Source organism: Falco punctatus (assembly GCF_963210335.1).
Source record: "Falco punctatus genome assembly, chromosome: 8".
In the NCBI taxonomy this organism is placed as follows: domain Eukaryota; kingdom Metazoa; phylum Chordata; class Aves; order Falconiformes; family Falconidae; genus Falco; species Falco punctatus.
Genome location: NC_137588.1, coordinates 24,690,392 through 24,705,310, shown reverse-complemented (window position 1 = coordinate 24,705,310; position 14,919 = coordinate 24,690,392). Strand labels below are relative to the sequence as shown.

The window sequence follows — 14,919 nt, the reverse complement described above, 5'->3', positions numbered from 1 at the left end:
TATTTGTACTTTTCTGCATAGTATCCTTTCTCAAATATAGCATCAGTTAATTTATTTTTACATACATTAATCTGAATTTAAGAATTGCAGGTTTTATTTTTATTACCGAGATAACCATTACCATTTTAAATGCAGAACTACTGGCAATACTGAATAAAAATTAAAAAAGTAGAAAATAAAAAAAATAGCCTCTTTTTGCCTTCTGGGGGTTTTTTGTTTGCTTGTTTGGGGGGGGGGGGGGGTAAAGGCCTGGTTGAGTGAAACCTTAACTTAGATTTCTCAAGTACTCTGTCTCTGAAAGAGGAAATTGAACTCCCCTTTCTTGGAAGAGTGTTAACAGAGCAAACCCTCTCTGAACCTTAGTAGTTCATTAGAACCTCACCTGAAGTTCTTTAAAGTGGCTAACCAGGCAGGATGTTAATTGGCTCGTTACACTACCCACCTGTAAGTTTCTTTAGTCTTAGTACAGGCCACAACAGATTCCAGACTTAGCAGGAAAGGTAAATTCAAAAGAGTACAAAGAACAACACCTGGCTACTCTTCCTGTGGCTAAGTTGGATCTCAGTGCTGGGCTGCCGAGCGCACACACCCAGGGTAGGTAAGGCAGCTGTAGCAGAAATGCAGGTTCGGATCTGTGAGCGTGCAAAGGGAAAGGTTCTGCTCTAGCAGAAGGACCACCGCAGCCTGGCTGTGTTCACGGAGACGGCCGAGGCTGGTTCAACACCTGTAACGCTACTCTGCTGCTAGCTCTGTGGCTGTGCCGTGCATGGATGTCAGGAACACCTTGTTTTCTCCCACCCTCCTACACACCCTCAGGAAAACAGCCGTACTTGTACGTGTCACCTAAAGAGACAAGGGCTTGTAGCAGCAGCTAAACTAAAACTGCGTTTCCATTATTTTCTTACCCATAAAATTCATTGCCTGCACGAATTAAGCGTGGGGGGGGAAATTGCCACCTTGGTAACCTACAGAAGTAAGAGACCCTTTAGACAGAATGTCTGGCCGTGAAAAGTATAATTACGTTACACATACAAGTCCTGGTATTTACAAATCACGCCGAATCACGGAAACACTGACAGGAAGGGACCCGCGGAAGCCACCAGCCGCAGGGACCCCGCTTGAGGGGTGCCCGCCCGCGGCCAGGCAGACCAGGCATCGCCAGGCGGACGGAGAGCGCCGAAAAGACCCGCCCGGCGCCGGGGCGGCCAGCTCCGTGCGGCGGGGCAGCCACCGTGCCCGGCAGCCGGCCCGGCGCTGCCCCCGCCCCGCCCCGGCCCGGCCCGGCCGGCGGCACGGCGCCCCGTCACGGGGCGGGGAGAGGCGCCGCAGGAAGTCGGTTCTGGTTCCTGGGTTGCGGCGCTCAGGCAGCAGCGAGCGCCCTGTGCCGGGAGCGGCCGCGGGCTGCGTGAGGCGCTCGTAAGTCTGAGCCGCTTTGAACCCCGCTCCCCTCCCCTGCGCGGCGGGCGCCGGGCCCGGGGGCTGGGTGCCGGCCCTGGCGCCTGGCGGTGGGCTCCCCGCCCGCCCCTGCCCTCGGCCCTGCCGCGCTTCCGCCATCCGCTCCGGGGACGCCGGCCCCCCTCCCGGCGCCGCTGGCCCTGCTGCGGGAGCGGGGCAGGGGGCGCGCCCGGTGCCCGCGGAAGGGCCGGGCGGTGACGCACCCCCGCCGCTGCGGGCGGGCCGCGGGGGGAGCTCGCTCGCGGGTGGCGATCGCCGGCGGCCAGCGGCGGAGCGGGAGGAGGGGACCCGTGGGGGCGGGGGGGGGGGGGCGTGGAACCCCGCTGGCCGGTAATCCCGGTAATCCCCTCCCGGTGCCGGAGCGTGGGGGCTAGCTGCGCCCCGAGCGGCCCTGCTCTGCCGTCGGGCTCCTGCTGGGTTTCCGGCTCTTCCCGCAGCCGGGCAAAGCAGGAATTTTGTCCGTTAGACAAAAAAGAACAAAACACAAACCCACACAAGTGCAGTGAGCGCTCAGTCTCAGAAAAGATTACCTCAACAGGTTTCCAGTTCCCGAGATGATGGCAATGTAATTTACAAAATATTTCCACTGAAGAAACTGTTTTGAAAGTAGAATGTAGAGAAGTGCTTGCTTCTGGATGGCATCTGTGTTATGTGAACCTGTGAGAGGTAGGCATGTGTAGTATGAATGAATGTGTGTATACACATGATTAGCTAAAACCTTGTTTTTTTCAAAATTTAAGGTGTTTCTGAGGCACTATGAAAGCTGAAAACGTGCCTCTGTAGTGATCTGTGGAGCTGGGATTTCAGGATGTATGAAGCAGTATGTTGCTCATCTTTATGTTGGGGCTTTTTTGGCACTTGACTCAGAAATGGGTATTACTGCTGCTTCCCCCCCCCCATCAGCAAAATGTTTCTCATTTGAAGCAAGTATTTTAAGAGCATCTGCAGGTTTCATTGAGTTTATTTACTAAAAAGTTTGTCTTAACATTTGCTATACCCAGTTGTTTTCCACTGTTCCAAGTGTTTACTCAAAGATGAAATTCTAGTTCTCATTGCCTGAGCTCTGGCAACACAGCGCTCACAGGTACTCACATTTGCAGGACACACACCCCACACACCCCCATCAGACAAACTGTGGAGCTAATCTCTTTCTCTATTTCTGTCCCTGTTAGCATAAACGCAGCAGGTTTTATTGCTGCATATGTTCTGACTACATATTGTTGTTAATAATTTTGAAAGTCTTTAGGATCTGAAGAATATCTAGAGTGTCAGTTTGCTAAAGATCAGGGTTGTCATACTTGGGCTGAATATGTTCCAGCTGCTGTATGGGATGCAGCATAGCTAAGCCTGATTAAAATAGTGGGCATATTTGTTTCGGGGGTTGGGGTTTTTATTTTGGAGTTGTTAAGGGATTGGCTTTTTTCCTCCTAACTGGATATAAGGAGGAGAGTAAATGACAAGGAACAGTTGTCAAATTCCCTGATAAATATTGATGCCTATGGAGGAGAAGCAGGAAAAGAAGCCAGTTTTTCTAACTACAAGGAGTTCTGGATATGAGATAACATAAGAAGAGTTATTTATTCCAGCAGCAGGCAGTTCGGGGTGTGACTACAGAGTAGTTTAATCCAATCTAAATCTAGACTGCTGCAGTCCTGCCCACGGCTAGTCTCATGTTCCCACTGCCTCCTTGTGTTGGTAGTAGGGCTCCAGCAGCCTCGCAGGGAGCTAGCTCCAGTTTTAATTTGGGGGTTGGTTTTTTTAGGGGGTTTGTTGCTTTTTTGAGGAAGTAGGGAGCTACTTTGGCATACTCAACTGTGTAGCATACAAATGCTAATACCAGTACAAGTACGTGGAAAAAATATATGGCCAGAGATGGGGGGAGGCAGGAGCATCCTTTTCCGTGGCAGTGCCGACTTGCGTCACCGTTACATAACCCGACTCCATGTTACAATTCCAAGGCCAACGCTGCCATGGAACACAGGAGTTCTCTCCGCCTTTTGCTGATGGTTTCTGCTCCAGTGCTGGCTTCCCTGTGTTATGCCATTTGAAGTGGTCTGTGAAGCTGATCTGCATTAAAAGTAATGCAGCAAAAATACCTTTAGCATTTAGTTTTAAGCTGGATTTGTTTACTCATACAGTTTACAGTAAGGCTGGTTGCACTGGAAGAAGGGGAAGGGTGAGGTAGAAGAAGAAATTAGTGTCTAGGATATGGGGGAATATACAACCAACTCTTCTAGTTGCAGTTCCATCTTAAAGTGTCACTAGTAATGACTTTTATTGCCCATTTCTTGTTACATGGAATCTGGACTTTAGGGACCTACCAGCAAATTAGTTACCATTCAACTTATTTTTCCCTACCAAGTAGAAAATCAGGTACAGTGCTACAGTTCTGCTTGTTGGATCAATTATTTTTGGTACTGGCAGTCCAGATAAAAGCAGAACTCTTTGTTAATACTCCCAGTCTCAATCAATCAGTAAGTAAAAGGCTGGAAGCTGGGTACAAATTTTAAATACTGTTTTTCAAAATGAGATTTGAATTTGAGTGAATGAAATTAATGCCTTCATTTGCTATGAAATGTGAGTCATATGGAGCTGAACCCCATTCCCTCTATTAGAAGCTGAGCATCCGCTTTTAAATCCCACTGCACTCATTTTTTGAAGTTAACCTTTTATATTTACAGGACATTGCCATTTACTAGGTATATTGTTGCAAGTGTCTCTGGAGAATTAAAAGTACAAAATCAAAGTAGGTGCAAACTCTGCAGGTTTATAAAGAATGTGAGAGCACACTTTCAATTACTTTCAGCCATAGCAATACTCTTGTGCAGTTTAATAGGAGCTCCTGCAGTCAGCTGATTTTATTCCTTGAACTACATAAAACGGTCCTTCATTTGAAACTGAAAGAAAAGCCTACCCATTTGTTTAAAGATGTGGCCCAGGTATTAGAATGAATATTCCACTTAGTGGAAGGTTACTCTTTGGGGGAGGAAGGGGGTGAATTAAGTAGCCTGTGTTACTAACAGTGCTTTGAGACCGTATGCATGGACCTGAGATTATAAACCACTGAACTGGTGTTTAGGAAAACAAACAAAACAAAATAGAAACACCTTTCCAATGAAACAGTGTAGGTGTTTTACACAAAACTTCTAAACTTGGATTTCAGTAATACTTGTTACATCAAAGGATCTCTAAATGATTCCAAGCTGTTGAAGAATTCACTTTGCCACCGTTAAAGTACAGCCATCCCGAAGTTGAGATACAATTGCTTTTGCAATATGCACATATCATTAAAACAAAATTTGCAGGACAAAAGAGGTGCAACATCCATACTGTAGTCTGTTGCACCTTCTACGAAAGTCAATGCACATATCATTAAAACAAAATTTGCAGGACAAAAGAGGTGCAACATCCATAGGTAGTCTGTTGCACCTTCTACGAAAGTCAAACCATGTTTCTGTATTCAAGCTCTATGATATGGAAGATATTTAAGAGCAAGAAAACATGAATAAAAGCTTCAAGGTGCAATCCTTAGAATTTTGACCAGAGTTCAAGAAAAGTTATCCTCCTAGCCTTCTTGCTTGGCTTGTCCTCTTCTGACTGCACCACTATCCTTAATAGTATCTGTGGTTTATGCGTAATCCCAAAAGATAGTGAGAGATGATAGTGGCTGTCCGTACTGTGTACTGTGAAGTAACCATCAGGAGAGATGTGAATTACTGATACTTTTTTTTTTTTCCTTAATGCTAGTACGTTGGGGTTCGGGGGTTTTTGAGACTTCACTGACCTGTCCTCTACTGTGCTCACATTACAATAAATTTTAGTCTTAAAATTCATGTAATATATTACTATAGAAGCAAAGGACCTGTGTTTGCAAAGTTCGCTCTGTGTTGAAATTGAAGTCTGTGACATTTAACAGTGTTGTAGTCTTGCGTGTCAAAGTTCATGAGCTGTAGTTTCAGGAATTGTCACTGAAAGTGTTCACAGATTGTAAAAATTTGATAGTATTGTGTGAAAAGGTCTGAGTCTTGCTAATTCTTCCTAGCTGATATTACTGATTTTTTAGATAAAAATGTTTTGATTTACCTTGTAGTGTTGCTTATGTTGCCATTTTCAAATATGGCATAGAATAGGATAGGTTTATGTGACCTTATATTACTGATCTTTTATCTCTTTATTGCTTAATGCTGAAAGCTCTGTTTTCTTTTGGTTTGTTTGCTAATGTTACCTGTTATTTCACAATTCAGTAACGATTAAACTGTTGGAAATGTCATAAAATCAGGTAACTGGTGATCTGCACCAATTTTAAGTCTCAGTCCTCAAGCTCTGTAATTACACGAACTTTTACACATTCTGCATATCCAGAATTTGATTTGGACTTAACCTGCTTTTATTTGGCTTTTGTTTAAACCTGTCCCTGGACATAAAATTAAATATTGAGGTGAGCAGAACTATAGTTCAAACTATTGTGTGAGTTAATGCTCAAACATAACTGTACCTTTTACTTGTATTTGATATCAATACAAGTCATGTTATATATGTTTTTGTTACGTACTTCTGTTTCTTAGCATTCTCTCCTTTTCCTTCTGATTACTTTTCAGGTCTGTTAACTTGACCATCTTTTCAGTGATGAAACAACATTGGGAATTATGGACAAAAACATTGGAGAGCAGCTTAACAAAGCTTATGAAGCCTATCGACAAGCGTGCATGGATAGGGACCATGCTGTGAAAGAACTACAGCAAAAAGTATGTGTTGGGTTCTGAACTGTATCTTTAAAGCCATCCTTTAGGTGGAGGGTTGTGGTACAGTGTAGATTTCAGTTTCACTTTAGCTGTGCGCACTTTAGTGCATCTGTTAAAGTTGGAAATGGCCATTATGAAACCAGGCCAGTACATTACAGAGTAACTCATTAGGAATGTAGTAGGTGGCTTTCAGGTTTTCAACCTTCAATTTCTTTGTAGTTTTAAAGGTGAGAAAAGTGTTGTCTGTTTTGGAGGATTAAAGAAGTCTTTTAATGTAAACAGCAAAGATGTATATAAAATTCACCTACATTTAAGTACTTTTTCAAGTACTTCTTGAAATTTAATTTGCTTTATTGAAAAATTACTTCTTAAATTATTAATGTAAGTGGCTTCAATTAAGTAATTTTTGTGTTAATAGGAAGATATGCCATATGAATTACTAGTTTACTTGATGTAAAGGTTAAAGACTCTAATATCTTAAGCACTGTGCAAGGACAACAGAGTTTCTATGTTGAAAATCTTACAGCAAAGTTACCTTGAAATTATTAGAATAAGTATTGATTTTTAAAAAATAATCATCTGTACAATTCTTTAATTATGAAGTAACAGAAAGATTCTGGAGGCATTCTGAGCAGTAAGGAGCACCTTTGAATTTTTACTTAGTCTGTTGTAGAATACATCAGACAAAACTCTTCTAGAACTTCCCATCATGTATGCCAGCATATTGCAAAGCTATCAGTTTTGGGCTTTGTCATACTAATTTTATTGTGCATATTCTGCACAGCAATGGAACGGACCTCTGGTATAGGAAGGCTTGAATGTTTTTGATTCTACAGTACTTTCTGATACTTCCATAGAACTGGTAGGCTAGGAGTTTGTTCAGAGGCAGATGAACCATACTCGGTGTCAAGTTATGGGCGCAGCAGTAGAATCGGAAGCAGTGAAAGGTCTACTAGAGAATATTCTGATATGTGGGCACAATCTTGCCATCCCCTTGTGTGGCAAAATAAACTAGCTAAGGTGCTATGGAAGAGGTATCAAGTCAGTCATGGGTGCAATCATCCACTGTGCAGTCTGTCTCCATTCATAGTCTGTTGCAGCAGTGCTGGTGCACGTGTAGCATTTCCTGTACTTAGCAAGCGCCAGTAGCATGTCAGCACATTTTGTGCTGAAATTGCAGCTGACTTAACAAAAGGTAACACATTTTAGAATGTTTGGGATTCGCTTAAATTTTTTCTCTTAGGATGAGCAATTAATTATTTGAAGGAAAGCCCGTCAAGTTAATACTCCTGAGTCATCTAACAGTACATGAAAGAAACCTCTGCCCAAGAAACAAGACATCAAGTACAAGGTCAGATAGCCCTTCTAAAGTCTGTGGAAGAAAAACCAGAGAAGTGTTTGAAATCATTAGTGTTAACTGAATTAAATGCTTGCAAGATTTCTCTACATTGCCTCTGGTTCAGAAATTAAAATCAAAAGCCTTTTATAAAGGATTACTACCAGTTCAGTTCTTTGTCCTAATCAAACTTCCAGTAGTTGGATTTCATGACTTCAAAAGAGAACAAAAGTATTTTTTCAAGAAGAGTTGATACTATAATTAGTTGGGTGGTTTTTGTTTGTGGTGTTATTCAGGTTTTTTGCACCAAACTCCTGGGTTTTTAATTATCTTTGTACAATGCTTTACTCTGGTAGCTTCTTCTGTTCATTGTGTGGCCTTCACACACTGTTGGATTGTCCACCATTCTGTTGTTAACAGTTTACTACTTAAGTTACCGACAGGCCACTTGTTTTGCCAGTCTCTAGAGCTGGGAGCCATGTCAAGCACACAGAAGCCAGAGTCATCTCGGCCAGATGGTGTTTGATACAGATGGATGGTTGGTTGTCATGCAGATCTTCTAGTTGGTAACTTGTTGCTGCCATCTGACTCAAGGAATAATTTGTGCACACTGGCTGTCAAAAGCATCTTCTCTTCTGTCTGTTTTAGCTGTCATGTCTGTGCTCTGTACAGAAGTGTTGACAAGACATTGCTGTTGTACATTTTCAATTTGGTTCTCAGTGATTTTTCTGCTTCATGAGGTCTCTTATAGCTGCTGGAGTGTACTGCTCTTTGATCACTTTTTTTTTTTTAATAAACTCTCATAGTACAACTACTACCTGGCCTTTTAAAATAAATTTTGCTTGTAGATTTTTTTTCCCTGCCTGCTTTACAGACAAACACATTGGACAGTAGGGGTGTGTGGAATTTAAATGTGACTGAGATTTGAGAATTAGATAGCAGTATGGATAAACTATGAATAAACATAAAAGCAATGCCTAGTCTTGTCCCAGCTCATGACCTATTCAGTAATAGACATATTCTTTATTTCAGAGAAATTCAGTGCATTCCTGTAAGTTTCCTTGCTGGGACTTCACAAGTTTTCTTGCTTGTTTTTAGCACTGCTGTAACTGCAACATTAGGCGTGTGCTGATGAAATAATAGGTTTTTAATATTAGTATCTTCCTGCCACCTGACCATTTGTTCAATTAACTGGCTGTCTAACAATATTTATGCACTTTGGTTAAATGTGAGCAGTCTTACTAGGCTCTGTGTGGCCTGTTTGTAGCATGAGATTGAGTACAGCTAGGTGAAGAATGGGGCCGCTTGCTTGCCTTGCCCTGCTGTTTTCTAGGTTAGGCAGAACAAGCCTACAACAATTAAAAGAGCAGATAAAACTCTGTTCATAGGCAATCAAAGTTACTTGCAAAATACCTGTTGTATGGAATAAGCGATGTCATGGTTTTCCAATTAAAAATCTCTTTGAAAACCTATTTTTTATAATTTATTTGTTAGAAAATATGAGGGAAGAAAAATTTATCTTTCCATAGATAAAGTAACTGACCAGCATTCTAAAAAATACTAAAATTCTAATTTTAAACCTGATGTATTCTATGGTTATGAATGAAGAATCCTAACTTAAAAGTTATCTTATCCTTTACAACTGTCACAGTTAAAACAGGTACAGAAAATCAGGATCTGTTTCCTATAATACCTTTTCTAATCAGTGCAGTCTCAAAAATAAGGACTTGCCAAAGGCAACTGTAGTTGGAATTTCATGCAGAGGTCCACAACTACAATTATCTTTAAAAATCAGAGCTGCTTTTTACATGCCAAATAGGAGACCCCTAGTCAAAACAGAATAAGATTAATGCTAATTAAATTATATTTGCAGACGGAAAACTACATGCAGCAAATACATGAACAGCAGGAAAAGATAGAGCTTCAAAACAGCATTATTGCAAAACTGAAATCGCAGTTAGCCGCTCTGAATGCTAATAGAGGTATGTACTGCAGTTTGCACATTATTTCTTCTCATGCTGTGTTGCATTGATGAGTACTTCTGACTTCGTTGCTTCAGTTTTTACAATATACATCTCTCAAAGCAGTATCATACTTTTCTGTGAACATGAGATTTAACACAAATGTGCCGTTTCAAAATTTATTTATAAAATGCAACACATCTGAGGTCTCTCTTTATCCTGTTTAAGAAATGGTGAGATTTTCTTTAGAGGTAGAGCCTGCTTACACTGAAGCCAATAAAAGTTATGACAATATGGGTTCAAGTCATTCACTAGAATTAAAACCAAAATTGTTACATCTTAATTTTACAATTATCTGTTAATAAATTTAGCTCAGGTTGTTCTAGATGTGAGTGCTATGGTTATATGTCTTTTATGTTAGATGAGTCTTGTGATGCTGATCTTACTGGATAACAATGCTTTATAAGCAGGTAATTCTTTTTCAAATGAAATAGTCATTGATGGATAATTTTCCACTGTTTGACTGTATTGCACAAATAAGAGAAAAGAGTCAAAGTAACCATGTGTTAATCTGCCATGCTCATTAAATATTTATTCACACTAGCCTAACACTCCTGGTTTTCATAAATACTAGCGAAGTGGTTGGCTTTTATTTTTAAGAGTACATGTACATTCTTTATCGCTGGTTTAGTCTTGCATTGTCTCTAAGCTCAAAATTGGGCTTCTTTTGCTTGTTTAATATGAAGGCTTGCTCAAGTAAAATGAAAAAGTCAATATAAGCCTAGCTTCTTTTAATTTTGCTTGTACTTGGAAGTTAGCTGAGGAAAAATGCAGTGACGATCAGCTTATTTTTTTTGTTTTTCGAGGCAATGCACATCCATACATTCTGATGCGCGAAGACATTGAAACCTCCAATTTATCTTTCAGCCAGCTCTCTGAAAAACTGAACATAGCAAAGCAAAAGGAAAAAATCTTAAAGGTATGATTGTCTGCAGTATGTTTAACGTAAGATCACATTTGTGTTGTGATTATATTATGAGAACCTAAAGAGATAAGTGAGATTTTTACTGGTGCCTTTGAATTGCACTTCTAATACAAGATCCTCATCTGAAGTGCGTAAGCGCTGTGCCGCTGCAGTCTGCTTAGGTGAACTAGGCATCTGTCTTTGATCCTTCCAAGTGCAATCACTGTTTGGGCATCAGGCTCCCTAGAATAGCTTTGATCATAAAGTAGGAACTTGCTTGCTTTTCTGTTTCTTAACCTGCCAAAACTAGTGGTCAAGAAGGAGCTTTCTCTTTCTCTCACAAGAGCTTTTCACACTGCAACTACTCCGTGTATTTTTAAAAGAAATGGAAAAGTTGCACTCAGAAAGCGACAGTGGAAAGTGAGCTATCCATTGCTCTGGAGGTGCTGATGATTTGGTTTTTTAAATAGCCAGTTTTAATATGTCTCTTCTACCCCTTTTCACTGAAGTAACACTGAGATTTTCACTACAGCCTGTTGAGAGTAACAGCAATATAAGAGTAAAGCAATAGTGCAGAACAGATGGGTAATACCTTGAATGGATTTTGCATGTTGAGAAAAAACAGTGGCAGAGATGCACAGAGTTGCATTGTTCAGTCATCCTACCGTGTTTTTTGAGAACTGTCTTGTAACATAAAATCTCTTACTTTTGTATATGAATCTCCATAGCAGGGGCCCTGTAAGAGTCATAAAAAGACCCTTATATGAAATCAGGCATTGGATTTAAAAATAATTGATTTCAAGATTTGTTTCCTAAATGAGCTATAAACAAATTAATTATGCTGAATTCACAGAAATGCATTTTTTGTCAGTAATGTTAATTTAAAAATAATTTCATTGGATTACTGAAGCTTGCTTCGTTATCTTGAAGGAATCTCTTTTGAGACTAAGCCTTTGCAAACATTTTAAGCTTACTGTTACCAAAGATTTATATCCTTTATCCTTTTTTGTTTTGAGTCTTTTATACAATTTTTCTACACTAGAATCTGTAATCACAAGATGTCATTTCTTTCCTAATCTTTGCATTTATTTGGAATACAACACAGCTGATGGCTTAATTCTTTTGTGGAACATCTTTGCATATTTTTGCATTTATCTGAGTTGAGTTGGATAAAAATTATGTCTTTCAGTTGTATATGAAGATCTGACCAAGTCTAATGTTTCATACTCTTATTTCTCAATGCTTGCTCAAGAACAATATTTTTAAGTAACTTGGTCATATGATGAGTAGGAGAAAGGAAGCTGTGCTACCTGCTCTTCTCATGAGGAAACACTGATAAATGATGTGATCTATCCAGAAGTTTACAGGCAACACATGAGAAGCTGGAATCATCGTTTCAGAGGCTATTTTCTTAATGGAATGTAGTTACTTGACTTTAGCTGCTGCTTCTTTGTGTGGTCAGTTATTGCAGTTACCTCTCAGCAATAGGTAGTTCATCTGCACTTGGCGTCATCTCTGCCATGAACAGAAATAATTCTGATATAACTTCATACAGAATCAGCCATACAGTCTGTCTACATTTAAACCCAGGCACAGTGCTATACAGATAAGGCCTTCTCAGAGGGGATCAGTAGAGGTCTAAACCCATGCAAAGTCAGGCTGGTCCAGCCTACTCTACGTTCCTGTTACTGGGAGCATAGTAGCCCTCTTGCTCTTAAGTGCTGAGAGAGCAGAGCTTGAAGAAAACAGGTTTGACTGGGCCAAGGCTGGCATCTGCAGAGGCATGTGAGTATCTTTGCACCATGCTTCTGATAAAAGGAGGACCCTAATGTTTGGCATTGTGCCTGGTGAGCTTCTGCTAACCTGTCAAGTGTGATACAAAGGTGTCCAGACAGCACAGCAGAGGTACACAGAGTTCTGTTGGTTCTGGCTGTGTTTTGGCCATGCCATTCAGTGGCTGGCTATGAGTGGAGATACCCAGCAGTTTCTGTACACAGGTTCCCATTTTATTCACTAAACTCCAGGGAGAAGAACCCTATAACCCCATCTTCCTGTTGAAGATGATGGAAAATTAATAGTATTGTGGTAAATGCTTTATATGCTTTTATGGCAGCTGCCAATTTTTGTACTTTTTAAATGCAGAACTTTGATGTATGATGGATAAAAAGGTAAACTGCATGGAATGAATGTATAGAACAAGTTGGGGAAAATGAACAGTTGCAAATTTTACTAGCAAATTTTACTTTTTACAAGGGCATGTAGTGATAGGACAAGGGGGGCTGCTTTTAATCTGAAAGGGGATAGATTTAGATTAGATATGAGGAAGAAATTCATTACTGTAAGGGTGGCGAGACACTGGAACAGGTTCCCCGGAGAAGTTGTGGATATCCCACCCATCCCTGGAAGTGTTCAAGGCCAAGTTGGATGGAGCTTTGAGCAGCCTGGTCCAGTGGAAGGTGCCCCTGTCCGTGGCAGGGGGGTTGGAACTAGATGTTCTTTAAGGTCCTTTCCAATCCAAGCCATTCTGTGAAATCACCAGGACAACACACAAGTTAACCTATGAGTTCCTACTTCTCTGTCCTCCTGAAAAAAAGTTTAAAAAAAGTAAATTGATGTGCGGCATTAAAAAAAATAAGGCAAAAGGAGCTGATTCTTCGAAGGATAGGTACTCAACCAGTGGAACTTCCTGCTTCAAGGGAAAATTGGACAACTTCATGGAAGAGAAATCTGTTGAGAGTTAATAAATACGTAGAAACTATTACTAAGAAGGTCTGGGACTCTATCAAAGGATGTATCATGAATGCCTCCTGTTTTCTTGTACTCTTCCCCAGACATCATATTTTGGCATGTGTTAGACTGAAAACCCATCATCCATCCTGTCACTGACCCAGAATAGTTGTCTTGTATCTGATTCAATAATAAAGTACTGGCTTTTTCAGCTATTTGGGAGCTTGATATTCTATTTGAAAGCCTGTGTTTTTCTAATCATATTCCATCCACATTCTGCTCTAAACCAATTATGTCTACAGCCATTGTCCTGTACTGGTTTAACTGCTTTATTCTACTTCTCCACCAAAAATTTCAGGCTTGAAGAATGTATTCCAGATAATAAATTAGGATTACAGTCTTTAAGTTAAAATGTTGCTGTTTCTTCCTGTCCTTCCTTAAAACTCAAGAGTCTCTCCCATGGCTGGAGGTGCCTAGATTTATTGGTAGCAAAAGACAGTTTCAGTAGGTAAGTCAAATGGGATTTCTCAGTAGACTATATTCTGTCCTCCAGTAAAGTTAATAGACACCCTAGACTGATTGTAATAGGTGCATGGTTAGAGCTTAAATTTCAGAGATTTATAATGAGGGAGGGGTTAGCTTTTCTGTGTTTTCTAGTAGGTGGCCATACTTGTGTGTTTGACTTGCTGTTGTCAAACTCAGTTGCCTGTGTGTCATAAAATGTTTTGGGGTTTTGTGGGGTTTTTCTGTTCACATTCTTCTTCACTGAAAGAGGTGAGTGGACCAGATTGGCTTGGTGGTCAGTACCAAACTATGTACAAGGTTATGAGCTTTTTTCAGTCCCCTGCATGAGGACCTAAACTGCTGCCTGTTTTTGAGTACAGCCTGGCTAAACTTTATTAACTAGGAAGAATGTGGCTCCAGTTACTGTTTCAGAGCCAAAGCTGACCAGCAAACAGAAAACCTTAGTAATGAAATTAGACAATGTCAAGTAAAGCTGCTTCTGCATGTTGTTTTTAGTATGTCAAACATGAGAATCCTTGTAAATGCCATAAAACATGAAGCCAAAGTCGGTATCTATGACAAGAAAACATGCTCATGTTCATGTTTCCCTGAATCAAGAACCTCATTATTAAACACTGTGTGGCATTCGTTGATTGGAATTTCTGGTGCCATGAAAAAGAGGAGGAAACTGAGTGTCAGGAATGAATGATCCATATTGTATACAAAACTTCATTCTGCAATAAATGTTTAGGTCTTTTTTTGAAGCAGAGGAATAGCAGATGTATAGTAGTCATCTTTGTGCTCAAAATTATGGTGCTAAAATGACTTAGGTAACTAAGCTACTGCAGCAGTCTTGTAGAGTTGTGTGTTCCAGTCAATACCAGCTTCTCTAATGTCACTTTGTTTCCTATCTTTGATGCAAAGAAAGCAGTACTTCACAATTTTATGCTAGCTGACGATTTTATGCGTTTAGCTGTTCTTTGATGCTGGTGTGATGTATGCAGTAGGATTAGTTAGGCCATGCTACCTGATACAAGAAATTCTGGTACCAGTAGCCTTTTTTCTTGTTGCTTCATCAGTTTAAGCTATCTTTACCCAATAATACAGAAGAGTTTGTGGTTAAACTGTTAAAAGTTACAGTTAATATTCCCTGAGACCACTTATAGTAGTAGATCATCACTTGAACAGTATTATTCCTTGAAACCATCTGATAGTTTGTTTATTCCAGAA

General features: G+C 40.5%; 1 protein-coding gene across 3 annotated transcripts in view; it reads left to right on the top strand.

The window, feature by feature from the left end:
* The first annotated feature begins 1,261 nt into the window (after positions 1 to 1,261).
* The window catches only part of TANK (TRAF family member associated NFKB activator), a 29,866-nt gene continuing 16,208 nt past the window's right edge, over positions 1,262 to 14,919 (top strand). Inside the window, exons 1-5 of one of the 3 annotated variants that reach the window (XM_080399123.1) lie at positions 1,262 to 1,416; positions 1,994 to 2,121; positions 6,054 to 6,200; positions 9,407 to 9,515; positions 10,361 to 10,473. In XM_080399123.1, the coding sequence (XP_080255249.1) occupies positions 6,102 to 6,200; positions 9,407 to 9,515; positions 10,361 to 10,473 (321 nt within the window). In that variant the 5' untranslated portion in view covers positions 1,262 to 1,416; positions 1,994 to 2,121; positions 6,054 to 6,101. Of the gene's footprint in view, positions 1,417 to 1,993; positions 2,122 to 6,053; positions 6,201 to 8,052; positions 8,072 to 9,406; positions 9,516 to 10,360; positions 10,474 to 14,919 lie in introns of those variants that run through there. The other 2 variants (XM_080399124.1, XM_080399125.1) reach the window with 2 other exon arrangements.